Source organism: Pelodiscus sinensis, chromosome 22, assembly GCF_052426305.1.
Source record: "Pelodiscus sinensis isolate ZL-2025 chromosome 22, ASM5242630v1, whole genome shotgun sequence".
Classification (NCBI taxonomy): domain Eukaryota; kingdom Metazoa; phylum Chordata; order Testudines; family Trionychidae; genus Pelodiscus; species Pelodiscus sinensis.
In genome coordinates, this window is record NC_143073.1 from 16,319,299 (window position 1) to 16,346,353 (window position 27,055).

Here is a 27,055-nt window from a genome sequence, read left to right on the forward strand (position 1 = left end):
CTCCCCACTTCCTGCTCAGGCCCCTGTTGCTAAGTAATGCAGGCTGGCCAGCTGAGGTTTATATCCATGGATTTATTGAAATCAAGTTGGGACCGACAAAATGAAATGTACAAAAGGAAAATGTATGGGGGTGGGGCGGTAAAGTCGGCAGCAGACATTTGTATAAAAAAAACAGGGGAGGGGCAGTCTGTGGGGAATGAGGCGGAGCTTAAAACAAGGGGCAGTGCCATCTCAGAAGAAATCCACATCCTCAGGGGCATCGAGGTCTCTGTACTCGACGATAGCGCGGGGGTCACCCCGAACCATCCTGGGGGAGAGATGGAGCAGGTGAGAGCCATGGGCCAGTCCAGTTCCACATGCACTCCCGTCACCCCTCGATGGGTTCAACCTTCCCCACCTACCTGTTCCGTGGTTTGTTCAGGTAGCCGCCCTGCCCCCGGAAACTGTCATAGTTACCTCGGCCAGCGGCATAGGGGGCATGAGGGTAGGGGGGACCTCCTGCAGGAGAGACACAGGGACACGTCAGCAGAGTCCAACACCGCATAGTCTCATCATCCAGGGACCTCTTGCCCAGTGTCAAGATGCAGCCATCTTTGGGGCAGGGCGGCTGGTTACACAGGGACCCCTCAGCCGGTGCTGAGATGCAGCCACCTCTGGTGCTGGGACCCTTTGCCCAACACTCAATCCTCATCTAGCTCCCAGCAGCACAGCACACTCTAGTGCAGTGGTTCTCAAACTTTTTGGCCTGTGGACCACCTGGCCCAATGTAAACCTTTCCACAGACCACCAGATACTAATGGAAACTCACCATTAATTACACCTAAACCATTTTGCTAGTGCTGCAGCTAGGGAGAACTGCTTAATTTAAATTATTAAACAGAATTAAGTGTTTTAACTCTCTCGTGTTACTTTATCAAACTTCATTTGAAATAAAGTATCAATGTATGTCCAACACAAAAGGTTCCCATGTTTTCTTTATTTATTGCAGGTGTGAGGAACATTTTTGTTGGGGGCCATTGACCCACAGAAAAATCAGTTGGGGGCCACACAAATGACAAGCAGATAATTCTCCTTTAAAAACCCGCAACCCTCAGTGATGTGGCCCCCCACTGATACATCTCACTCCTTTAGCGCTCCAATCCCACGAGGTGAGAGGAAGGGACAGGAAAGACCGAGGTTCAGGCCTTCCCATAGGCCAGATTTACTTTTCTGGGGTTCTGGAGTTAGTGGATTTTATGGACCTCCTTAGGTTCTGGGGTGGGGAAAAATGAGGGGTTCCGTGTGTGTGAGAGGGCTCCTAGTGAGTGGAATAGGGATGGGGTGAGGAAGCAGGATTTGGGAGGGAGGTAGCGTACAGAATAAGGCTGGAATTAGGGTGTCTGGCCGGGGGAGGGAGCAGAAGCAAGGGAGGGTGGCCAGGAGGAAGGATGCAAGGAGCAACAGGGAAGCAGGAGCAGGTCTGGCCAGGAGGGAGGGTGCAGGAACAAACTGGGAGTAGGGTGTCTGGCCGGGGGCAAGGAATGCCTAGCGATAAAGCTGGGGGGGAGGGACAGAGTGGCTGCGGGGGTTCAGGGAGATGGGGGGCAGGGTGCCTCTGGGAATAGGAATGGGGTCAGGGTGTCTCGAGGGGAGGGGGATGTTCAGGGAAATGGGGGGGAGGGGAGGATGAATGCAGTGCACCAAGGCAGGGGTGGGCAAGTGGGTGACCCTGAGGTGTCCAGTCCTGCTGAGGGTGGTGTCCCGTAGGGTCTGGTCCATGGCACCCTTGGGGGGGCAGGCACTGAGATGGCTTGGCCCCTCTCCCCAGATGAGTCCCTGTGGGTGCTCCCACCGTGGTCTACCCGGGCACTTTGAGAACCACTGCTCTAGTGCCATATGAGGAGCCAGCAATGACTGTGAGGTTAGAATGCCCCCCAGTGAGTCTCCCTCAACGTACCACCATATCCCATCATGGGTGGGCGGGGCTGTCCATAGGGCATTAGGCCCTGGGGCGTCTGGTGAGGATACGGCAGCCCAGGGGTAAGACCTAGAAGGAGAACAAAGAAACTGAAGATGCGCGAGACTCTGCCACCCAGACCCTTCCCAGAGCTGGAGGGAAAATTCAGGAGTCCTGGCTCCCAGCTGCTGTCACTCACTAGTTCCCCCAGTGGTCGGAGAGGGGAGCAGCAGATCCCTCTCCACATAAAGGCTGTGAGTCCCCCTGCAAGACTCAGGAGAACACACAGCCCCCAAGATATGACACTCCCCCCGCCCCTCCCCACCATCTCTCGGGGGCACTACGTACCCTGCCCTGGTACAGGGGGCTGGTTGGCTTTGAGCTCGGGTAATGCTGGGCGCTTGGCGTCCATCAGGAAGCTGTTGAAGAAGGACACCTCCTTCTTCACCTCCTCGATCTTCTCCGCGTGCTTGTTGAATATGTGCTTGCGTACAAACTCAGGACCCTGCCGGGTGTTGGGGGTGTCAATCAGGGCATATCCTCCCCTGCCCTCTTCCTCCCTCTCTCCCCTGGCCAAGAGCTGCCTCCACCAGCCCCCTGCTTGGACCCCCCTTCTTTCCCAGGCTGAAAGCTGCCCCCACTAGCTCCCCTGCCTGGACCCCCTCTTTCCTCCTGGACAAGAGCTGCCCCCTCCAGCCCCCTGCTCAGATCCCCCCTCCCTCCTCCGGCTGAGAGCTGCCCCCACCAGCTCCCCTTCCTCGATGCCCCCTCCCTGCCCTGGCCGAGAGCTGCCCTCCTCCCGCACAGATCTTCCCCCACACCTTGAATTTCTTGCCACTGAGTGGGCAGAGCCACTTGTCCTTGCCCAGCTCTTGGGTGTTGGCCGTAACAAACTTCTCCACCTCCTGCTCTGGGTCCTTCTTGCCCATCTTCTGGGCCTCCTCCTCTGACAGCGACTCCCGCACAGTGGACAGTGGAGACAGCTTCTCCTCGAAAGTCTTCTGCCATTCGGCCACTGCCGGGAGAACCCAGGAGTCGTGGCTCCCAGCCCCCTGCTCCAACCCAGGAGTCCTGGCTCCCAGCCCCCTGCTCCAACCTACCAGCCCCACTCCTCTCCCAGAGCCAGAGCGAGAACCCAGGGGTCCTGGCTCCTAGCCCCCTGCTCCAACCTACCAGCCCCCACTCCCCTCCCAGAGCCGGAGCGAGAACCCTGGGGTCCTGGCTCCCAGCTTCCCCCCTTCTCCCCTCTGTGCTCCACCGCCAGCTCCCATGGATGGAGGCAGGCACCCAGCAGTACCTTCCCCATGGCTGACGCGGTTGGGTGGCATAGGCCCACGCACGTGGATGATGCCGCAGCGATTGGGCATCTCGTCCTCATTGAGATACTCCGAGGTGTTGTAATAATCCACAGAGTGCACAATGCGCAGGTAGAGCAGCAGCTTGTCCAGCACCTGGAGCACAGGGGGAAGGAGGTTGATGGTGGGATGTCAGGTCCAGATGAAAGGCCTGTGCCAGCCAGCCAATTCCCACTCTAAGGCCGGGTGGGAGCCGGCGCCCCCTAGAGGGGACAGGCCCCCTCTGCCCCACCTTGATGAGCTTTTCGTCTCTCTCCACGTTGATCTCAGCTGGGTTCCCCTCCTTGGGGGGCTCGTCCGTGGCCTCCCCACTCTTCCCCAGCAGCTCTTCCTCCTCTGCGCTCACCTCCTCAATCAAGTAGTCCGTGATGTTCTTCAGGATGGGGTTCTGTGAGGGCAGGCTCTGGGGGGCAAGGCATGGCACAGATGAGTGGCAGGGCAGAGTGGGGAGCCCCCACGGGAGAGTGACAAGGGGCCAACCCAAAAGCCTTTGCACTGTCTGGGAAGAGGGTGGGTGGGAGAAGTGAAATGGGCCCCAAATCCTCTGAGTTAGAAGCAGGGTCACAGTGGGTCGTCCCAGTCACCAAGGGATGCCAAGGGGTGGGGGTGAGGGTGGGGGCCGCCCCTGCCGTGTACTGACCGAGAGCTGGGTGCCCTCGCAGGGCTCGCCTGCACCCCACAGCTGAGTGCGGTCATCCAGGGTGTGGATCAGCTTGGCTGCTAGCTTGATGTCATTGCGCACAATCTGCTTGTGCTGTGTGATGCCGTTCACATTGCGCACACGACGTGTCAGGTCCCGGTTCACGCCTGGGCTCAGCTCACACTCCCGTAGCTGGCGGGGGAGAGTGGAGACACAGTGACCAGCCAGTTACATAGGGTCCCTTCTCCTGGCACGGAGATGCAGCCACCTCTGGGGTGGGGCGGCTGGTCACACAGGGACCCCTCGCCCGGCGCTGAGATGCATGGGGACCCCTTGCTTGGACACTGGGATGCACGCCCCTATTCTTGGTGGGAAGCAGTGGCAGAGCCTGGGGCATGTCCCCCTGCCATGGGGGCGCTGCCTTACCCGGATGTTCTGCAAGCTCCAGCAAATCTCCTTGATGTTCACACTGCGGTTGAAGGTGACCCAGCCCCTGCGGAAAAACCTGAGACAGACGCCCAGAGTTAGTGCCTGGAGGCACAGCTCCCCCGCACCCTCCCGCCCACCACCGCCTACCTCCGTTCAGGCTGAGGGTCGGACAGCGCCACTCGCATGAAGCCCGGGTAGCGTTTGCAGAGCTGGGGCAGAGAGAGATCAGGGAGAGCATTAGGAAAGGGGCTGGATCTATTCTCCCTCCCCCACCCGGATATGAGCACCCCAGCTCACCGCCACAATCTCAGCCTGGGAGATGTTGGGCGCGATGTTACGCATGAAGAGGGAGCATGTCTTGTGCAGTGGACGAGGTTTGCATTCCCCCCCATCCTTCTCCTTGGTCTTCGCCACCACTGCCGCCTCCTCCTCCTCGGCCTTCTTCTCTTCCTTGGGTTTCTCCTCTGCACCCCCTGCAAGACCTGGCACATCAGAGTCGGGGGAGGGAAAGGGGGCTGGCCTTGTGCCCCATTCCACACACCCCTAAGCCAACCAGTCCCCACCCTAGGGCCGGTGTCCCCTAGATGGGACAAGCCCCTGCTCCATTCCCTGTCCTTCCCAAGCCAGCCAGGGCCTGCCCTGGGGCCAGGCGGGAGCCGGCATCCTTAGAGGGAATAGAGCCCCCCACGACTCTCACCCTCCTTGTCGTCGTCCTCGGCGTGGCCGCTTTCTGACTCTGTCTCTGACTCGGAGACACTGCCCTCGTCATAGCTGTCATCCCCACTGCGCTTCCGCTTCCGCTTCTTGCTAGCCTGAGAGGAGAAGGGGGTGCGTGGTGAATGGTGCAGCCAGGGAGCAGAGCCAGCAAGGCTGACACAGGACAAGCAGGAACCAGCATGATAGGAGGGGAGCCATCAGGAGCTCAGGAGCAGGGCAGAGGATAAATGGGCTGGGCCAATTCAGAGTGGGAAGAGCAAAGGGGGGTGGGAGCTCCAGGACTCACCTTTTTGGCCTCTTTCTCTGGTTCTTCCTCCTTCTCCGGCTTCTCTTCTTCCTCCGCAGAGGATTTCTTGGCTTTATCCTCAACTGGCTCGTCACCATCAGCCTGGGAAAACAGATAGAACCCATCAGGGTTCCCTGACAAGTCCCCTGACAAGTCTGCCTCCACCGTGACAGGATAAGGAATCTCTACTCAGCTCCTGGGGCCGGCACCCACCACCCTCAAATCTGGGCGAGCAGGCCCAGTGGGGAAACCGAGGCACAGCTACATGGCACCTGAGGCTGAGCCAGGATTGAATCTTGTTAGTCAGCTCCCCTGACCTTTTTGCCTTCCTCCTTCTTGTCGTCTTTGTCTGAGCCCTTCCGGTCCACGTCGGGCAGGCGGTTGTCCTCCTTTTTCCCTGGCTCAGCCTTATCCTGCCTCTCCTCCTCTTCTTCCTGGTCCAGAATTTTGAGGTCATTCTCTGTGCCGCCCTCCATCTTGATCACCGCTGGTGGGAGGGAAAAAAAATCGGCATGGGTAAGTTGTGCAATAATCTGTGATTATAGGTGTGACCTGGAGAAGACGCCCGCCCTCCATACCCCAGGTGGGCCCTCACGCAAGAGGATAAGATAAAGGAAACAGCAGATAGAAGAGCTACTACAGTTCCTGCAGGGGAGAATCTCTCTTGAACTCCAGCAGCCGAGATGCCAGTATTTGGACTCCAGGAGCTTGGGCATTTCCAGTCCTTCAGCTCCCCAGACACACAGGGTCTTTGGACCTGAACATGGGATCTTTGGCACCAAAGCCTGCCCGTTTCAGCCCCCCCATCCCTCAAATTTTCCCTACCAGCATCAAGCATCTTGATGATAGCATTGGCCTTGTCAATATCCAACTGCAAGTTCTCGAACCAGCCATTGTCCATGAGGTAGAGAAAGACACTGAGCCGGTTCTGCAGGGCACTGTGGGCTTCCTGTTTTCTCTTCCCCGCTTCATCCGGGTGGTACTTGGAGCGGAACCTTCGAGCCGGGAGGAAGGGAAAAGGCAGACAAGGCAAGGTCAGAACAGGGTCTAGAGTGCGTGGGGAGGAAGCCACTTAACCCAAGCCTCTAAAGGAGCTGCACATGCAGGTTGCATTGGACAGGGGGAGGCATTGTAAAAAGACCGGGGGGGGCCAGAAAATGGGGGAAAGCAGGGATGAGCCCCCCACCCCGGATCTTATTTATCGACGATTCGAGGCAGATGTTGGTGAAGAAAAAAAAATGATTTTCCCACATCATGGGGGTTTTTTTAAGCTATGCTCGTTTGCTATGGGCCACCACCTAAGCCCAGGGTGCAGGGAAGGGGGATCGGTCTGACACTGTTAGCAAAGTGCTGGGCAGAGGATGTTAAAATTGGCTGCTCAGACCCTCACTCATGCTGCAAGAGTTAAGTGAGCTGAGCATGGATTGAGGGTCAGGACATCTGTGGCTTGGGGAGCAGGGTCTAAGGAGCTAGAGCTGGGAGCCAGGACTCCTGGGTTCTTCCCAGCACTGCTGCATGGCCCTAGGGCATGTCATTCTCCCTCCCTATGTCTATTCAGCCAGACCCCAACAGGCCCCCGTCGGTCTTAGGTCAACGGGACCAGATCCCAGCTGGGTTCCATTGGCTGTCACCCCACCAGGGTGAATGAGGCCAGATCCCGTCCATCACTTCAAAGGGCAGAATGGGGCCAGATGACCTCTGGAAGCCTGGAACCCAGCACACCAAGGTCCCTTAGCGCCACTTCTAATCTCATACCAATTGCTTCCTCCAGGTGCCACCAAGCCTTTGGCTAGTTAGAGGTCTTTGGGCAGGGAATCCAGGTAACACCCAGCTAGGACGTAGCTCTCCCCACCAGTAGATCTCAACTGACTCGATTCAGCGTCTGGTCCAAACAGGAGCTGAGATCTCAGTCACAGGGGGTGCTCTAAGGGCACCCATAGTACCAGTTTTAACACTATGTCAGTGCCTGACTCTCCTGGCTCTCCACGGGACTAAACTTCTTGCTAGAAACCAAGATTTTGGGCCAGAATTTAAGTGTCCACTTGTTTCAGATCATCTGGGAAGTGGATTTTAAAAAGAACCCCGTGGCTGACAGGCAGGGCCATCAAACCCCCATTTTTATCTCGCAGGAGGGGGGACGGTAGATGTGATTATTTAATCGTACTGTATTTTTTTACATTTTTTTTTAAAGAGTTGAGCTCCGATGGAATAAGACAGAACACGTGTCATACATACACTGAGGATCAACTCCAGCTTGCCGACGGGAGCCTGAGAAATTCCTTCGGTGGTTTTAACCACGGGCGCTTTATTTTGGCTATGGCGCACGGACACATGCGCGCACTCCCTCTCTCTCGCCGAACGGTTTATGGAACCAAAAACAAAAAAATAAATCCCGAGTTGGTTGCTTTGGTTGGTTTGTTTGTGGCTAGCTGTCTGATTCCTGACCACTGTACATTCAGCTACGCACTGCATTGTGCTCAGTGCACCAGCCCTGGCTATCTAGCTAAAAAAATGCGCAGGCAAGAGAGAGGAGCAGAAAAACAAAAACAAAAAAAATCAAGAGATTTAGATTCTCCAAGCTGACGGCAAAAGTGACTTCTGATTTTGAATTCTCTTGATTCTGGCACTTGGGAGGAGGGGAAAAAAGGTCAATTAACAGTTATCATCCACACACACCAAAAATAAATAAATAAAATAAAATAAAATTAAGAGACGGTGGTTAAAACTAAGAAAAACCTGTTAAATAGCACCCAAGAACCACACACACAGCACCCAAGAAGCACACGCAGAAGTCACTGCAACGCTCCTAATTCACTGCAGGAGGGACTGGTACCCTCATATGGTGACAAGGTAAAATGAGGCATGGTGGATTATGCCCTTGGTCTGGAGGCAGCATGATGGGTTGGGGTGGGGAGTACAGCTGAAAGCCAGGACTCCTGGGTTCTCTCCCTGGCTGGGGGGGGGGGGGGGGGGGAGTGGACTTTCGAGGGTTAGAACGAGGGGCTGGAAGGTAGTATTGTCTAGTGTCAAGAAATCAGGTTGGCTAGGTTCTATACCCAACTCAGATTCGTGATCTTGGGCAAATCATGTCTCTTTGTGCCTCAGTTTCCCTTCCTGCCCTGTTCTCTGTCTCGACTGGAAACCTTGGGACAGAGACTGTTGCTTGCTGGTGCTTTGTACAAAGAAGCCTCAATCTCAGCAAGGCACCCTGCACGGTACCCTTCCTCCACCCCTGCTCTGGGATTTTAGCCACTACTGGAACACATCTCATAAACCATGCTTGTTTTACAGATGGGGAAACCGAGGCATGGAAGCTGCCTGTCAGACTCAAGTGGACTGGCTCTTACCCCCCGTTCTCCCACTGCTTTCCTGATCCAATTGGGACCCCAGCTAGCAAGCCAGCAACTTCAGCATCTGCTCGGGCATGTGGCAAATGTGCTGAGCCAGAGGAGTAACAGCTAGTGCCATGGCTAGGATTCATGGAGAATAACTCCCTAGTGTTTCTCAACATCCAGTGTCAGGGAGCTCCAGGACAGAATTTAAGAAAACAGCAAGCCAGTACTCAGTAGCAGAAAGGTTGAGAAACTCTGGTCCAGTCTATAAAGCCAGCTGTTAAATTTCACCCCATATGGAGACTGAAAACTCAAATTTTCATAGAATCATAGAACACTAGAACTGGAAGGGACCTCGAGAGGTCATCAAGTCCAGTCTCCTGCCCTCAGGGCAGATCAAGCACCATCTAGATCAGTGTTTCTCAACCAGTGGTACCAATACCCTTAGGGGTACTTGAGAGAAGTCTGGGGGGTTCTTCAACACAACTGAAATTTGAAGAAAACTGATTTTTTGTTTTAAGTTTTACTGCGTTTTATTATTTTTGTACTTTTTACCCCCAAAAACTTCATTGACCACCCGGCTACAATTAAGTTGTTTAAACAAATGTGTTGCAATGGTAGAAAAAAATTGTGCATGTCTGAAAACTGTAGGTACTGGGGGTACTTATACTTTTTTTTTTTTAAAAAGGGGGTACTTTATAAAAAAAAAGGTTGAGAAACACTGATCTAGATCATCTCTGACAGGTGTCTATCCAAACTGCTTTAGCTAAGAACTTCCCCCACCCCCAAGGCCTCAAAAGGGATGAATGTGAAGTGCCTTTGAATTCTCTGTCCTCTTCCTTCCTTTTCACACCATGATTCCCCCAGGGCCATTTTTAGGGAGCCAGCTTGACACTCTGAAAGAGCCTTGTTTCAAGGGGTTAAAACTGAGTAAAAAGAGTTTCTAATGACCCTTTCCCCTTTTCCTAAGCACTGATCCGCAGGGAAAACACAGAGCATTCTCGGGGCAGGAGGTGCTAGTGAAAAGACAGGCCAAACCCACAGAGCTCTGGGAAACTGACACAGTGCCAGAGTTCTGACTGGGGCACAGCTAAAAAGCTAGTGACAGAAGAGGCAGGACCAGTTTCCCAGAGTTAGCTGCACAACTAGCTTTTGTTCCAGGGCAGGGATCCAGACATGCTAGGTCAGAACCACTGGGCCATTAATGGCAAAACCACCTTCCCTTTTCCCCTCCCCCACCTCCCTGCATGATATCAGAACTGCCAGATTGTGTGTTTCAGCTTCCTGCCTATCCTACACCGGATCAGAACCACAGGCTCATCCAATACCTACTCAACTGGATCAGAACCAGTGGCCTGAATATTGCAGCATTCCCAGCTCCCCTAGACTGGATAAGAATCATCCGGTCTGTTTATTAGCTGACTCTATCACCCCTGCCCAATCGGATCAGAACCACAGACGAATGCGGCAGCACCTACATCTCCTTCCTAACTTGGATCCTCCAGTCTGTGAATTTCACCACTTTCAGCACTGAATCAGAGCTGCTATCCCACCCCAGTGACCTCAGCCCTCCACAAAACTCTGCCCTGCTGGGTCCATCCAGTTCTGTCTCGGGACCGGATCAGACACTCATGCCCACATGCACCCAGCACACGGGGGAAGCCAGGCCCTGTGGCAGACGTACCACTCCTCGTCCTTGTGCGCCAGGAAGAAATCCTGCATCTGCTGGCGCCGGAAATCCAGCTTGTAGTCGTTGTACCGCTTGACAGCCTCCGTCTCGTCCACCGAGTCATCCAGGGACAGCAGGAACTCCTTGAAACTCTTCATGACTGGTGGTGCCATGCCGACGTCCACTTCTGCAATGTTGCCCAGCCTGCTTGAGAGAGCTGAGATGGTCAGCATGTGGGAAGCCAGTGGGGTTGGCAGGGAAGGCCGAGGAGGGGGTTATTTACCTGGCTTGGATGGGTAGAAGGTGGTGCTGTTGCATGACATGCATTTCGGGGTGCGCCCAAGGCTGCGGAGGTCCGTAAGTGGGGCCAGCGGTTGCCCCGCTGTATGGCATCTCGTACCCACTGTGGTAGGGGTCAGCACTGTGCTCATCCCTGTTGGGGGAGAAGTGAAGGGTCAAAATCACTTTGGGGGAGCTGCAGGACAAATGGCTGGGGTCTGCAAGCTCTGGGGCATAGCCGCTCAGATCACTATAATTTGTTTATCCAGTGATGTTACCAGAAGGGATATGATCACAGCTTTCAAGTACCTGAAACAATGATGGGCAGCCTGTGTCTCTCCGGGGCTCTACATGCAGCCTGCCACACGTTTTATTTCCTGTTGCTCACGCACAGGGTTGTCAGATTCTGCTATTTTCTGTCCACGTGTATTTTTCTACCAGTTTTAGTAAAGTAACACACACGTACAGCAAAGACCCGTGAAGTCAGGTGTGTGCTGATAGCACACAACATTGACCATGAGAGCCGTGCGCTCCCTTTGTATCCAGTCAAAGTGCTACTACAGTTCAATTGGCACAGCCCAGAAATTCTAGGTATGCAGCCACAGTTAGCAAGAGTACTCTATCCCAAGAGACTGTCATGGTAACAACAATCTTGTGGCCCACAGAGATAAAGGAGGGCCACTCACACAGCCCACTTAGCAGCCTAGGCTGCCCACTGGTGACCTAAAAATTTGTTACAAAGAGGAGGAAGAAAAATTATTCTCCTTAACCTCTGATGACAGGACAAGAAGCAAATGGGCTTAAATTGCAGCAAGGGAGGTTTAGGTTGGATATTAGGAAAAACTTCCTGTCGGGGTGGTTAAGCACTGGAATACATTTCCTATGGAGGTTGTGGAATCTCCATCACTGGAGATTTTTAAAAGTAGGTGAAACACTCCCGTCAGGGATGCTCTAGCTGGTCCTGCCATGAGTGCAGGGGACAAGACTTGATGATCTCAGGTGCCATCCAGGTCTAAGATTCTATACATGCATAATCACCATATGTTGAATGCAGTGGAATTGCAGGATCACAGAAGTAGAAAATTGATTAGTAACCAGGAGGGATAATTACGTATTAGGTCTGGAACACAAGGCCTGTAAGATTTTAGGTTAGACATACTAAGCCCTTAGAGTTAAGAAATACTTGACAAATCAGTGACTCTTGACCAGTGCTCTGTATGCAGAGGTCTTCCCGGGGTTCATCGACTTCTCTGGGCATTTTCCTAGTTTTATAGCTGGCTACATACAAAGCACTACCACAACCAGTAAACACTCAAGCTGCACCCAGAAAATGACTTGTCAGTCGATGGTATATGCAGCACTACAAACATGTAAGCAGAGGATTTTTATTCCAATGGATTTATTTCATAGTTATATAGTAAAAATGTAAGTCAGTTATTTCTCTATACCAGCGTGCTGTGACCCTTTTGTATTTTTATGTCTGATTTTGGAAGCACAAAGTTTTTAAAGGAGGTGAAACTTGAGGGTACACAAGGCAAATCAGACTCCCAAAAGGGGTACGGTCATTTGGAAAGGTTGAGAGCCACTGATTTAAGTAACCAAAGAATGACACTATGCCACAAGATGAAGGGAAAAGATGGACCAATGGGTGGTACCGCAAGTAACAGATAGTAAGATTCACTTTCAATTACAAGTTGCCTGGTAGTCACATTTTTCCCCCCAATGGATGTGCATAAACACTAATGAGAATCAAAGGAACTATACACAGCTGTAAACAAGGATATCCCAATAATTCTTGGGGACAATACAAGCAAGGAAAAAAAAGATTGACCCTTTCAAGCTGTAACATTAGGAAGATTTCTGGGAGCACTGCTGAGGGTCAAATGAAGGCAAATTAAATATACTATTTAATCAATGAACTGATTAAATGGGGAGAAGGCACGTCAGCCCTTCACTGAGCTGAAGGATCCTCTGACCCTGCCACAGGCAGCCCCAGCATGGGGGCTGGGAGCCAGCAGAAGCCCTCAGCCCCAGCGCGGGGGACTGCTTGTGGTCCACTATGACTGACTCCTAGATCCCTTTCTGCAATACTTCTTGGACAGTCATTTCCCATTTTGTACGTATGGAACGGATTGTTCCTTCCTAAGTGGAGTACTTTACATTTGTCCTTGTTGAATTTCATCCCATTTTCCTCAGACCATTTCTCCAATTTTGTCCAGCTCATTCTGAATTATAATCCTATCCTCCAAAACACCTGCAATCTCCTCCCAGCTTGGTATCATCTGTGAACTTTATAAGTGTACTCTCTATGCTATTATCTAAATCGTTGATGAAAACCTTGAACAGCACCAGTCTCAAAACGGATCCCTGCAGAATCCCACTTGTTATGTCCTTCCAGCATTACAGTGAACCATTGAAAGCTTATCCTATCCTAGCATGTTACGCACCCACCTTATAGTAGCCCCATCTAGGCTGTATTTTCCTAGTTTATTAATGAGAAGGTCATGCAAGAAGGTATGAAATGACCTGCTAAAGTCTAGTACATAACATCTACTGCTTCCCCCTTATCCACGAGGCTTGTTATCCTATCAAAGAAAGCTATCAGGTTGGTTTGCATGATTTGTTCTTTACCAATCCCTGCTGACTGTTACTTATCACTTTATTATCTTCCAGATGTTTGCAGATAGATTCCTTAATTATTTGCTCCACTATCTTCCCTGGAACAGAAGTTAGGCTGACTGGTCTGTAATTCCCTGGGCTGTCCTCATTTCCCTTTTTATAGATGGATGCTAAATCTGCCCTTTTCCATCTTTTGGAATCTCTCCCATTTTCCATGACATTTCAAAGGAAATAACTAATGGCTCAGATACCTCCTCAATCAGCTACTTGAATATTCTAGGATCCATTTCCTCAGGCCCTGGTGACTTGAAGACATTTAATTCATCTAAGTAATCTTTGTTCTTTTCCTATTTTAATTTCTGAACCTCTCATTTTCACCAGCATTCTCTATGCTGGGCTTCAAATCACCACCAATCTTCTTAGTGAAAACTGAAACAAAGAAGTCAGGATGCACCTCTACCATTTCTACATTTTCTATTATTGTTTTTCCCTCTTCATTGAGCAATGGACCTACACTGTCCTTGATCTTTATCTTGCATCTAATATATCTGTAGAATGTTTTCTTAACCTTTATATCTCTAGCTAATCTGAGCTTGTTTTGTGCCTTGTTCTAATTTTGCCCCTACATACTTGTTTTATTTGTTGGTATTCATCCTTTGTAACTTGACCTAGTTTCCACTTTTTGTAGATTCCTTTTTAATTTTAGATCATTCAAGATCTCCTGGCTAAGCCTTGCAGAAGAGCTGCTAGGGATACCCTTGGATGGAGTGATCATAAACTTCAGTTACACAGAAGTGTAATAAAAAACGAGGTCACAGGCTCAGGATTTTTTATTTCAAAAGCGCAAAAATTGGGGGACAAAGAGAATGAGTTGAAGAAACTGGCTGGATCAAAAAGCACAAGGTCTTAAAGGAGATTAGACTCAGAATGCAAAAGGTATCTGAAATAAGGGGGAAAAAACCTGCCTTCCAGTTCAAGGAAGATAAATTGCAAGTGACACAGCTAGGATGATAGGACTGCATGAATTTGATTTGTTTAGTCTCACAAATTGAGAGAAGTGGACGAAGTGGGTCTTTGCCCACGAAAGCTTATGCTCCTACACTTCAGTTAGTCTATAAGGTGCCACAGGACTCCTCATCGCTTTTGCAAATTGAGAGGGGAGACTGTTCACTCTCTCTAAATACATGAAGGTGGGCAAAGAGCTATTGGAGCAAAAGGCTAACATTGGCTCAAAGGATGAACCAGGAACAAATTCAAGGGGAAATTAGAAGGTTTCTAATCATCAGAGGGACTGATCTGCCTCCTGATATGAATTGTGGGGGCAAACAACTAAGCCAGTTTTAAGAGAACGCACAGACTTATGACAGGGCTGCTTGTGTTAGCTGGGGACAGGATTTGGTGGCACTGGGGTCCCTTTATGTGCTTAATGCTTCAGGGCTGTGATCAGCTGAAATCTGAGATCAGGAAGGGTGTTTTATTTTTATAAAACCTCTATATATTCTGGGAGGTTGTTTTTTAATTTCCTTCCTCTGAGGTACCAGGGATGGTCATGGGTGGAGCTGGGATTCAGGCAGGGGGTGGGGGGAGAGGAGGAGGGAGAAGGGCCAGGATTCCTTCTCGCAGGTCCTTGGCTGTGTGGTTTTTGCTCACATGCTCAGGGTCTAACAGGTCTATGAGAGAGTTTCATCTCTCTCAGCATTGTTCAGAGCAGATCATTTGCCAGGAATATCTGGGTATCGCCCGGTGATGTTATTTGATTAAAGCATGACCATAACAACCATTGTTTCTACCACTGTTATATAATTACAAAATCTTATACGGAGCATGACACATGGCCACAAAGAGCTAAGCATTCTGTAGGCTAACTGACCCAGAGTCAACCTATACAGATAGCTAGGTTAGAAAAATATGTAAAGGGTAATTAAGGCCACTCAATGCACATCAGACTAGAACTTTGAAATGCAAACCCGTATTAGGGATGTTAAAATGCATTTACTTTTGTAAATGCGTAACCACTGAAATTTTCAGTCATTCCATGTTTACATAGTGGGTAAGGGGGAAAAAAGGGAGGCAGACAAGCACCAACTCCCATCTTCTCCCCACTCCCATTGCTGTCTCTGTGGGAAGCAGAAGTGCAGGGAGGAGGGGGGCTGCAACAGGCAGATGGGAAAAGCTGGTTCCATGCATATACTGGCTCCAGCCTGCCTGCTCCCTGCACTGCTATCTCTATATCCAGGGGTGGGCAATAATTTTTGGGAGAGAGCCACTTCAAAAATTTTTGATGTGGTCCCAGGCTGCCCCGGAAGGGGCCGGACCTGGATGCTTCTGAGCTACCCCACCCACAGACCATGATCAGTCTGTGGGTGGAGCCCCTTTGCCCCCCCCCCCCCCCACTAGGCACCCATGCCCCTGGAAGGGTGGGAAGAGGCTTCGCACACTCCCACATCCCCAGGCCAATCAGGGCCTGGGGAGTGCACGAAGCCTCCTCCTGCCCTGTGAGGAGCATGTGACACTTTGAAGTGCCACGTGCTTCTTGCGGGGCAGGGGCAGGGCAAAGGAAGCTTCGCACAGCTCTCCTGCACCCAAGCTCTGATTGGTCTGGGGATGCGGGGAGTGTGCAGCACTTCAAAGTGCTACGCATTCCTCATAGGGCAGGAGGAGGCTTCGCATGCTCCTCCTGCCCCCCAGCCAATCAAGGCCTGGGGGTGGGGGAGCTGCGTGAAGCTTCCTTCGCCCTGCCCCTGCCCTGCACAAGCGTACGGCACTTTGAAGTGCTGCGTGCTCCACACAGGGCAGGGGGGTGGGGGGAGGAAACTTTGCGTGCTCCTCCCATCCCCAGGCCAATCCGGGCCTAGGGGTGGAAGAACGCTTGACATCCCCTCCCACCCTGTGAGAAGCGCATGGTACTTCAAAGCGCTGTGTGGTCCTGCCAGGGCGGGAGGAAGCTTTGCATATTCCCCCGCCCCCAGGTCCTAATTGGCCTGGGGGCAGGGGAGCAGCAGGGCCTCTGCGGGTCGAATCAACCTGCTTGGCAAGCTGGATCAGGCCCACAAAGGCCCTTTTGCCCACCCCTGCTCTATATCAGTGACACATCAAAGAGGGGGGAGAGGCAGCTCCATGGGAGCTGGCTGTGCTGCTGTCTCTGTACACTGGTACACGTTCACATTCCTAACCTGTATGGCCAGAAATTAACGTTAATAGTAGTTGTATGTGTTTACTTATATTTTGTTAGCTATTAGCCATGTAAACAGTTTCTGTTTATTACTATAATTATTGGGTCAAAGATAATATTAACATTTAGATGAATCTCTGGTGAAATAATGCGACTGTCCGTGTGTCACTTTAAAGTGACTTAATGGATACATTACCTTATGTTACTTCATGTAGTTGTTGGCCATGTTTGGGAAATGGGTTATGTCAAAGTTCACCCAGGACTTGCAGGGCCAGAAGACTATTAGAAATCTATATAAATAGAGCTCTGTGTTGATACAAAATGTATACCTGTATCTGCAAAAATGAACTACAGATATGCAGGGCTCTCTGTATAAACATCCTTGGGGCATGATCAATCTTACCACTAATCTTTTCCATCCACATGCACCAAGGGATGTGTGAATGTGCACCACCAGTAGAAACAAAAAACCTAGCTGTGGGCACTGGGCTATTCAGCTGGACAGCATCTGAATCTTCCTTGAGTGGTTGCACAAGTTCAGGAGGCAATCCTTTTAACACTCAGCGTTCCCTGTAAGCTGACTGCTTCAGCAGCAGCTCGGCAGTAATTCCAAATGCTGCCCACCTGCTTAGTAGAGCGTCCACAGCTAGGTTTTGTGTTTCAGTTGGTGCTGCACATTCACACATGCCTCGGTGCACATAAAAATATATTCTGCATGTGGGCTGAAATAATCCATGTATGGATGGAAAAGATTAGAGGGAACATTGTTCTCAGATCTGCTTGATGCTTTATCAGGGAAGCTAAGTTCTAAGATTGAGATCTTTAGTCCCATTTGGATCCCACCCAGAAATATGAATATTGGACTATAACCTACAGACTAATTCTGTAAGACCTGCCATCGCTAGTATGAAACTGATCTCAGAACTGTACTTCTGTATGTATATGAAACTGATCTCAGAACTGTACTTCTGTATGTATACTGATCTTTTAACCAGGGTGGCACACTATGGGGACCCAGCAAGGGGCACTCACTCACCAGTCACGGCGCATGCGTTTCTGCGGAGGACTCAACTCATGCCGGGGGGGGGAGAAACGCTCCCGGCGGTTGCGGTCGTAGTCCCGGTACTCGCCTCTGCTCCGGCGCTCCCGGCCACGGTCCCACTCCCTACAAGGGCAAACTGATCACCACACTGATATATTCTTCCACCAGGGAACTTCTACACTCCCCTCCACTACTATCCCCAAAAAGCAAATCATGCCACCACTAGGGATGTGAGTGGGTAACTGGCTAATCAAGCAGCATCTCCCTACCAGGTGAAGCATTGCTCCAACCCCAACACTGGGGCCAGGAGCAGAAACCCGGTGGGCTGGAATGGTGAGATCCCTCTAGTCGGTTAACTATTAGGTTAAACCAGTGTTTCCTGAATTTATTTAGCCACGGAACCCTTTTCAACTTAAAATAATTCCAAGGAACCTCTAGGGTTCCCAGAGTAAAATTTGGCAAGCAAAAAAAAAGAGCCTTGCCAGAATTGGTTGAGCAAAAAAACCCTGCAAAATACTCTGTCTCTTTAAGGGGGGGGGGGGTCAATGCTGCGTTCTCACGGAACCCTTACTTTCACTTTGCGGAACCCTGGGGTTCCACGGAGCACCAATTGGGAAACACTGGGTTAAACTAATGTTTAACCAGTTAACTGTTTGACAAGGATCTCACACGCCTAGTCCCCACATGTATCTGCTAGGGCAAGATAATCAAAGATATAGAGCTCTACAGCACACCCTCCCCCAGAAAAATCACCCACACACAAGTCTCCCATGCCTTTCAGGGCAAGGCACCAACACAGCAGGATCCCTTTTCCAGGAAGCCATGATGTGACACAAACCACCTGGACTCTCCAAATTCCAACCTGTCATTCCAATCATCCCGGCGCCGGTCATCACGTTCCCGGGAGCGATCGTAGTCACTTCTCTCCCGACGGAACTTATCCCTACGCCGGCGGTCGTACTCATCATCACTATCACCCATTGCCTAGGACACCAAGAGAGCTGCACAAGCGAAAAGGTGTGGCTGGTTATGCAGAGACCCCTTTGGGGTACGTCAGCAGGTTACTATGATGAAGTGGGGGATTTGTGGGCTGCACACAGAAGGGGTTCTTCGGTGTTACTGGTTTAACAAGATATTTTGTTATAAGGGACTAGCACAGAACTAGGGACCCCAGTGACTGGTGACCAGGAGACACAGTACAGATGGCACAGCCAGTTCTGGTCAGCAGGAAGACAATGGGCTACAGGTTATCTGCCCAGTTGGTTGAGGGAAGGGGAGGGGGACAAAGGGCGGAGGAGAGGGGAGGCAAAGAAGAGAGGAACCCAGGAGTTCCTGGTTACCTGGGCAGAAGACAGAGGCCGGGGAGGGGCTGCTGGGGAGGGATTTGGGGGCTGGGCTGGGAGGAGGGGGCTGCTGGCCTGGGCAGGGGGAGCAGGCAGAGCCCACCTGGCTGCAGGGGAGACTCAGACGTGCTGGGCTGAGGGGGGCCAGGCCTGCAGGCCTGAGAGTTCCTGTGCTGGGTTCAGTGCTCAATGAACCCTCCTGTGTGCCGCTGGCGGAGAGTCGCTCCGGTCTGAGAACAGGGCTGCACTGGCCCCCTGCGAGTGGAGGCCCCGGGGGCCCAGAGCGAGTGGACTCCCTGAGGGGCCCAGGGCAGAGCCAGGCGCGCTGGGAGCTCAGAGAGGGGCGGTCCCAGGAGCCAGGGGGTGTAACCCCCGAGAAGGGGCTTCGTGCTGCAGGGAGCTCCCCCAGGACAGTGACCCCTCACCCGCTCTCGGCCCCGCGCTGCCGCCTCCAGTCCCCGGTGCCCGCGCGGCGCTCGCCGGATTCCCGGATGGAGCCGGAAAGCGAAGAAACAGACCACGCTAGGGTCGCGTGTCTATAGTTCCGGCGAGTCGCTCTGGGAGTTGGCAGACTCTGACTCTATGGTACTCAAGTGACATAGGCCGGAGCGGGCGCGCTTCTACAGTGGGAGGTGAGAAGGACGCTCTAGGACGCCGTGACTCTATGGTGGACGTGAACGGAGGAGAGACGCTCTACGGGTTAGCTGTGTACAGCTCTATGGTGCGAGTTAGGAAAAACGCTCTAAGGAGAAAGCCTCTCTATGGTCTGCGCGAAGGACAAGCCTGCTCATGAGACCTCTATGGTGCGGGCGGGCCGCTCTAAGGCAAGAGGACTCTATGGTTCGGGCGGCTCTCTACGAGGAGTGCGCCGAAACGCTAAAGCGGGTGGACTCTATGGTTCAATATGAGCGACACTCTAGGAAACAGCCGTTCCAAACTATGATAAGCGGCGGAAGAGACTCTCTAGGACGGAGGACTCTATGGTGTTAATGACTCTCTAGATGGGACACCGCCTACTCCACTTTCCGGAGCTGCAGATGGGGACGCTCTATTGTGGGGAAAGCCCCTGCCCGCGCCCGGGCTCTCTGCCCTGCTCTGGGGCTCAGTGGCCGGGAGGGGGGTCACTTTCATGCGGCTCCAGCCAGTTCTCAAATTTGGGAGTCTACAGGGGAGCACTGTGTTGCGGAGAGGGGCTGGGGGGAGGGGTCCACGGAGGGAGGATACAAACCACGCTCGCGGCTGGTTTATTACAAATCCCAACATTTAATGTATTTCCCATCAACACTTAGACGTGGCAAATTCCATAGGGGGCAGCATTACCCATTCAAAGGAGAAAATCTACACACACCCGAGCCGTGCCCTCCCCCATCATACCCCTGGCTGCCTTCACACAGCCTCCAGGGGGCACCCCCATCCGGAGCTGGAAACACACAAGGGCCAAACAGGAAGGGAGGCAAGCAGATGGGTGGGGGGCACTAACGTATATCAGAGAGTCACTGGAGGTCCAGGATGTATCCCAGAATTCCCTGAGAAGAGGATCAGGAGGGAGAGCGGTGTTTCCCATCATCCTCCAAGGCGGATGCTCTGGATTATCTGGAAGATAGCTGGGGGGGGAAGGGACAAGGGGGCAGACTGAGGCTGGAGTTTGGGGCGGAGCTCCCAGTTTCCCACCCTTCATACTTGGAAGCAATCAGGGACACATCTTGGGGTTATGGGAGGGGCTTATTGTATGGCTCCTCCCCTCCTAAGGCCAGTGGGACCTGGATTATCTGGACAGAGGGGCTGGAGCCTAATTTAGCATTAGCTTCTCATCCCCCATTAGTAGGTTTCAGAGTGAACACACACGGACTCAGCTCTGTCAGCAATGCTGCTAGGACACTAAACTCCCAGGGGAAGTTTGCACATCCCCGACAGCAGTAGGGACCATAGTAAGCAGACCCAATCCTCTAACTGACACCAACACATTTGGATGAACCCTTCCCATATCCAACTGACCATGTTAATAGTCTTCAGAGTTAACAACCTACATGAGACAGCAACTATAGTGAAGGGGTGGAGCAAATACTCTGCATGACAGCATTTTGTCTCCAATTGCAATTAAACTGCAAATTAAATGCCTATCCAGGGCACTTTCTCAGGGCTAAGTGCAATCATTAGATTTCTGAGTGAGCCAGTTTAGGGGGACAATTCTGCTAATAGTGTCAAAATAACAATTCAGGTTAAATAAAGAGAATGGGCCAACTCATGTCTGTTGGTCACCCCACTCCATTTCAGGGAGTGGACCCACTGATGCCCACCGCTCCCCTCCAGTGTGCCCTCTAATTTTTCCATCCATCTGTGGAGTAAATTTTGTTACATGCACCAATATATGTGCATATGTGCACCACCAGTAGACACTTATGCTGCCAGCTGTTGCTGCTCTGCTAATCAGCAGGGAGGCATTTGAATCTCTCCTGGGTGACTTTCCAAGTGCTCAGCTTAGGGGCAACACTGCTCCCTTCATTAAGTTTCAGAATAAACATGCACGCCTAGGCTGTTTCTACACTGGGCCACTTATTCCAGAAAATGAGCCGCTTTTCCGGAATAAGCTGCGAGCTGTCTACACTGGCCCTTGAATTTCCGGAAAAGCAACGATGCTCTACTGTACAAAATCAGCCACTATTCCGGAAAAACTATTCTGCTCCCGCTCGGGCATAAGTCCTTATTCCGGAACACTGTTCCGGAAAAGGGCCAGTGTAGACAGCCCAGTAGTCTTTTCCGGAAAAAAGCCCCAATTGCGAAAATGGCGATAGGGGCTCTTTTCCGGAAAAGCGTGTCTACATTGGCCACAGACGCTTTTCCGGAAAAAGGGCTTTTCCGGAAAAGCAGCCTGCCAATGTAGACGCTCCTTTTCCGGAAAAACTGAAAACGGAATAGTATTCCGTTTTAAGCAGTTCCGGAAATTCATGCCAGTGTAGACACAGCCCTCCCTAGAGTATATGCTTGTTTCTAGCTTCCAACATTAAATTTCAGGGCTAAAAACCACAGAGACCTGAAATTAATCAACCTCCATTATTAGGATCAACAGTAAACAACACAACTGAAACCCTCCCTTTGGAGTTAGGTTCTTGTGTAGCTGTATCACATGAATGGGGCTCCTGCTGCTAGTCTCCAACGTTATACCAAAGGTAAATACCGGCTAATGGATCACGATACCATAGTTAGGAAGCCATAGTAGGAAGCAGCATAAAAATAACCTACATTAGGTTTCAGCATTAATGCTATAAATCCCTGTCAACCTAACGTGTCAAAAAAAAAAAAAGAGCCCTAGTACAGCCCATCTCTGCCCTACCACAAATCCTTAGGCTTAAGGGTCAACAGTTGATCACACCCAACTGACCTGAGCCACAGACCACGAACACAAACAGGGCCAGCAACCACGGCCCTACGGCAGCTTTCTCTTCCAAGGCAGCTTTCTGTGTGGGACACAAGGAAACTCCGGTCATCTGAAGAAGTGGGCTGTGCCCACGAAAGCTCAAGATACCATCTACATCTTTTGTTAGTCTATAAAGTGCTACCAGACCATTTGTTGTTTTTGAAGTTTACAAGGTGTCAGAGACAGGACACACACCCCAACTCCCAACCCGCAGCCCGTGCCAGCCCTGCCCCCCAGCCCTACCAGTGCCCCTCGCTCCCCATGCACAGCCCCTGCCAGCCCAGCCCACCCAGTGCCCCTCACTCCCGACCCACAGCCCCTCGTACCGGGGCCCGATGGGGGCCCCCCCTCTGCGTAACGCTCTGTCGGTGTCTCTCGTTCGCCACTCTCATGCGTTGCACCCCAGACATGATCCCAGTCGCCCCGCTAGGCTGTCCAAACTGTCAATATCTGCGCACGCGCAGGATCTTAAAAAAAAAGTCGCGGAGAGCTTCAAGGCGCATGCGCGCAGAAACCGCAGGCAGACGCGAAAGGCTGCTAGTGAATGTGTGCGGTGTGGGCAGCTTAGGACAGACCACTGCGCATGCGCAGTGTTTTGGTCACTCTGCTAGTAGCCCGGGCTCAGGAGCCAATGTCCCGGAAGCGAGACGCTGCGCAAGCGCACCGATGATAGGCAAGGGCCAATGATCACGTGATTCCCGAGCGCCAGTTATGTCCTGACACGCATGCGCCGTAAATTGAACGGAAGGGATCGTTTCCCCGTCCTTCCGTGTCAGGGGGCAGACGCCAGAGATGGCCATCTTTGTTCGCCTGCCCCGCTCATGTGAGCCAGGCGCGTACGAACCTGGGAGCGGCCATTTTGCCTTCCATGTGACATGTGATAAGAAACTCATGGGGGAAACAATAGCCCAGTTCCCAAGTAAAGAACAGCAGAGAGCCCAGGGCTCTGGGCTCCTACTCCCCTCCCCAGCCTGGGAGAGAACTCAGGAATCCTGGCTCCTCTTTCCCCCCTCCCAGGAGGGAACAGGACGTCAGTTTGTATCTAGCCTTCACCCGTGCTCTGCGTGCCCTTGGCCACCTCAGAACTATCCTGGTGTGTGCCCCCCACCCAACACCCTCCTGTCCCTTTCTCCATCCTTGTGCTGTCCATCCCCAGGTACCTTGACCCAGAGAAAATTAAGTTGGGGCCTGTAAACCAAGTGAGAAGCAAAAAACAAAAAAACCCACACTGACGTGGCCCCAGAGTAAGGAGAAAGACACTCCCCACATTTCCCTCCCACATCAGAGCGGAGGGGGTGGGGCGCTCAGGCTAGTAGATTTTTGCCCATAGTGGGGCAGCAGGAGGGCTGGAGCACCAGCACAGATTCCCCAATGGTGGGGAGGCCCTGAGCTTTGGGGGCCAGATACAGGCAAGCCAGGGTCGTATTCAGTCCCTGGCCCTGAGGTTCCCCACCCCTGAAATGAATCCTATTTGAGTTATAAGAACCTGAGCAACGCTAAGTGAATCTTCTAGTCTTTACTATATACTTGAGAGAGTTTGTGCGTTTGTCTGTTTGTTCAAGAACTGCTCCTAAACGATAAGAACAAGGACCACCACATTTGGCATGCAGCTTCTTCTTATTCTAACTTAAAGCAAGGTCATGGCTTGGTCGTGACAGGACAATGGGATGTATGTGGAGTGCAATTGTTTCTCATTCAATGGACAGGCAGTGCTGTGATAGCAAGGACACTTATACCCACTGTGATAGAGAGAGAGAGAGAGAGAGAGAGAGAGAAGGAGCGTGGAGAGGAGGAAAACAACCCAGTGTTAAGGAGTCTCAGCTTGGAGGAGCAGGAGGCTAAAGGCTACAGGGGGAGGTGAGGAGTTGAGCAGAAGGTGTTGGAGGGCTCCCTTACCCCCCACCCTTTGGAACAAGAAGAGGGCTTTCTGGTCAGCTGTGACTGGCCCAGGGCTTCAGCCCAATACAACATCCTTTATGCTAAGGGCCAGGAAGGCCCAAGGACAAAAAACCTCTGCAGGTGAGGACCCTGCTGCAGCCCTCAAAGTGTGGGACGGTGGACAGAACAGTGGTCAGAGTCTCAGGAAGGAGACTGACCCTGCCACACGTGGTGTCAGGGGTGGGATGTTCTCGCTGCTGTGAGACCCCGCAGCGAACCCACTCAGGTCAGGCTAGGCTGACCAATAAAGAAGATGGAGGACGTGGTGAAGGCACTTGTACAAGCCACTGCCGCTCAGCAGGAGGCTACCAGGGTACAGGCAGTGGCCCAGCAGGAGGCAGTTTGGGTGCAGCAGGAGATCAATCACCTGCTAATGAACCAGGCTGCCCAGGACAGAGCTGCCCTGCAGGAGGTGATTGTGCAGCTGAAGGTTCTCACCACCCGGGTGCATGGCCAAGGTGGGACTCCGTCCCTACACGCTAGCTGTTATCTTCAGAAGATGACGAGGGAGGACGATGTGGAGGCATACCTCTTAGCCTTTGAGAGAACTGCCCTGCAAGAAGGCTGGCCCCAAGACCAGTGGGCATCCTGGCTCCATTCCTGAGTGGGGAGGCCCAAAAAGCCTACTTTGATATGCCTGAGGAGATGGCGGCTGAATACCATCACCTGAAGACAGAGATCTTGGCCCGGACTGGAGTAACAACCGCAGTCAGAGCCCAGTGGTTCCGTCATTGGAGATACCAAGAGGGTAAAGCACCGAGGTCCCAGCTATTTGACCTCATCCACGTGACCCGAAAGTGGTTGCAGCCCGAGACCCACAGCCCAGGAAAGATCGTGGAAATCATCGTTCTGGATCGATACATGTGGGGACTACCACCTGACTTGTGGACGTGGGTCAGCCAGAATGACCCTTCCTCCTACGATGAGATTGTGGCGCTGGTGGAGAGGCAGCAAACAGCCAAGGATATTTTGCCACCCCATGGAGAAGAAGTCAGGCACAGTAAGAGGCCAGGCCCTGGCCCTGCTCCTGCCCCGAGAGGTAGTTTCCCAGAGTCCTCAGACCGGGCCCAGTCTGGAAGGAAAGAGACAGATGCGCGGCAGGAGGCCGTGAAAGGACTTGGGGACCGGGGGAAGGAAGGGCAAGGGATGAGGCCCAGTAGCCCCAGGAATAGGGGGATACCCTGCATAGGATATCGGTGCTATGCATGTGGGGAGGTGGGGCACATAGTGGCACAATGCCCAAATATTGAGGAACCAATGCAGTGTGACCTAGGGGATCTGGAGGGCCCCTGCAACTTGATAACCCTGGTAGGGGTAGCGATGGCCCCTCATCAGTACACCCAGCAGGTAAAGGTGAATGGCATAAAGACCACAGCCCTTGTGGACTCAGGGAGTGCTGTGACCTTGGTTTCGGGATATCTGATAGGACAAGACCAGTTGTGCCAGGCCAAGCGCACAAGAATATTCTGTGTTCGTGGGGATGTTAGCTATTACCTGGTCACCCCTGTGATGTTAGGGTATGTCTACATTGCCACCCTAGTTTGAACTAGGGTGGCAATGTAGTCATCTTGCAGTGAGGAGTAATGGTAGTTTGAATTAGGAGCTTTAATTTGAACTACCTAGCCCGTGTCGTGTGTAGTCGCAGGCAGGGAGTCCGAACTACCGGGCATTTAAAAATGGCGGCACCCAGGAACATGCAAATAAATCCCGGAATATTTTAATCCCGGGCTTCATTTGCAAGTTTGAATGACTACATTAGCCACCTTAGTTTGAACTAGGGTGGCTAGTGTAGACATACCCTTAGAGATTCAGGGGAACAGCACCAGGGTGGCAGCCGGGGTGGTCCCAAAGCTCCCCTACCCACTCGTGATTGGGCAGGACTTCCCTGGGTTTAGCAATCTACTCCCTAGGGAGGGGGGAGAAGTAGAAAGCCCACTCTCAGCCTTCCATGAGTTTTCACAGGACCTGTTTTCCGAGCCTGGGAAGCCACGGAAAATGAGGCGGGAAAGGAGGGCTGCCAAGAGCCTGGGCATGCGAATCTTGGCCCCAAAACTAAGACCAGCTCTAGTTGGACTGGAGGCAGAGCCACCCAGCCGGGGGGGGGGGGGGGGGGGGGGGGGGGGAGGGGCGGGCGAGGGAAGCCCGAAACTGGGCCCAGCTCAGCAGGGCCACCAGGGATGGAAGAGGCTGAGGGCCCTCCAGAGTTTGGGCAGCTAGGGGCTTCACTTGTGAATTTTGGGCAAGACCAGGCCAATGATCCCATGTATCAGAATGTGCGCAAAGAATTAGTGGAAGTAAATGGCGTCCCTGTAGTAGGAAGAAGCAAGGGCCAAGGGCCATATTATATTCTCCAAAAGGACCTGCTCTTCCAAATTGTTCCAGGCCAGGAACCAGTAGTGGAACAGCTGTTGGTGCCTCAGAACCACCGGAGAGCTGTACTGGACCTGGCCCACAGCCATTTGTTCGGTGTACACCTAGGAGTTGATAAAACCCTGGTTCAGATTCTAAGAAGGTTCTATTGGCCTGGGGTGTACATGGAGGTCAGGAAATACTGTGCATCTTGTCCAGAGTGCCAACTGCATGGACCCCGGCCACACCTGAGAGCACCTCTGGTGCCCCTGCCTATTATCGAGGTCCCCTTTGAGCATATCGCGATGGACCTGGTTGGCCCACTAAAGAAATCAGCTCGGGGCACCAGAGTATCTTAGTGGTAGTAGATTATGCCACCCGTTACCCAGAGGCAGTACCACTTCGGAATACCCATTCTAAGACCACAGCAAAGGAGTTGGTTCAGATCTTTTCGAGAGTAGGGATACCCAAGGAGATCTTAACAGATCAGGGTACTCCGTTCGTTTCTAAGTTAATGAAGGACCGGTGTGCATT

At 52.2% G+C, this 27,055-nt stretch overlaps 2 protein-coding genes across 3 annotated transcripts; both read right to left on the reverse strand.

Moving 5' to 3' along the window:
- Window positions 1-52: 52 nt before the first annotated feature.
- On the reverse strand, window positions 53-19,844 carry SRRT (serrate, RNA effector molecule). 2 transcript variants are annotated; one of them, XM_014578330.4, is made up of 20 exons: window positions 19,245-19,844; window positions 18,339-18,477; window positions 17,471-17,599; window positions 10,648-10,797; window positions 10,380-10,571; window positions 6,189-6,358; window positions 5,681-5,850; window positions 5,364-5,465; window positions 5,058-5,172; window positions 4,658-4,833; window positions 4,508-4,569; window positions 4,358-4,436; window positions 3,932-4,123; window positions 3,524-3,694; window positions 3,234-3,387; window positions 2,758-2,951; window positions 2,285-2,441; window positions 1,937-2,026; window positions 402-498; window positions 53-307 (listed from the first exon to the last, which is right to left on the reverse strand). In XM_014578330.4, the coding sequence occupies exons 2-20, from the start codon at window positions 18,455-18,457 to the stop codon at window positions 232-234; spliced, it is 2,595 nt and encodes an 864-aa protein (XP_014433816.3). In that variant the 5' UTR covers window positions 18,458-18,477; window positions 19,245-19,844; the 3' UTR covers window positions 53-231. The 2 variants fall into 2 exon arrangements, with proteins under 2 accessions (XP_014433816.3, XP_006132708.3); XM_006132646.5 differs by having other exon boundaries at window positions 10,380-10,568; window positions 19,245-19,455.
- Window positions 19,845-20,062: 218 nt separating this feature from the next.
- LOC102444775 (stress-associated endoplasmic reticulum protein 1-like) lies at window positions 20,063-22,834 on the reverse strand. Its single transcript, XM_006132649.5, has 3 exons — window positions 22,561-22,834; window positions 22,199-22,274; window positions 20,063-20,423 (listed from the first exon to the last, which is right to left on the reverse strand). The coding sequence occupies exons 1-3, from the start codon at window positions 22,642-22,644 to the stop codon at window positions 20,383-20,385; spliced, it is 201 nt and encodes a 66-aa protein (XP_006132711.1). The 5' UTR covers window positions 22,645-22,834; the 3' UTR covers window positions 20,063-20,382.
- Window positions 22,835-27,055: the final 4,221 nt, after the last annotated feature.

Bases quoted from the DNA above. Each gene is read 5' to 3' on its own strand.
- LOC102444775 (XM_006132649.5), bottom strand. From the start codon at position 22,644: ATGTCTGGGGTGCAACGCATGAGAGTGGCGAACGAGAGACACCGACAG. The intron at 22,275-22,560 runs GTACGAGGGGCT...TGTCCCACACAG, and splicing joins GGGGCCCCCATCGGGCCCCG to AAAGCTGCCTTGGAAGAGAA. The intron at 20,424-22,198 runs GTCAGTTGGGTG...TTCCCCCCCCAG, and splicing joins GTTCGTGGTCTGTGGCTCAG to CTATCTTCCAGATAATCCAG.
- SRRT (XM_014578330.4), bottom strand. From the start codon at position 18,457: ATGGGTGATAGTGATGATGAGTACGACCGCCGGCGTAGGGATAAGTTC. The intron at 5,173-5,363 runs GTGAGTCCTGGA...TTCTCCTCTCAG, and splicing joins CAGAGAAAGAGGCCAAAAAG to GCTAGCAAGAAGCGGAAGCG. The intron at 308-401 runs GTAGGTGGGGAA...TCTCTCCCCCAG, and splicing joins CTGAACAAACCACGGAACAG to GATGGTTCGGGGTGACCCCC.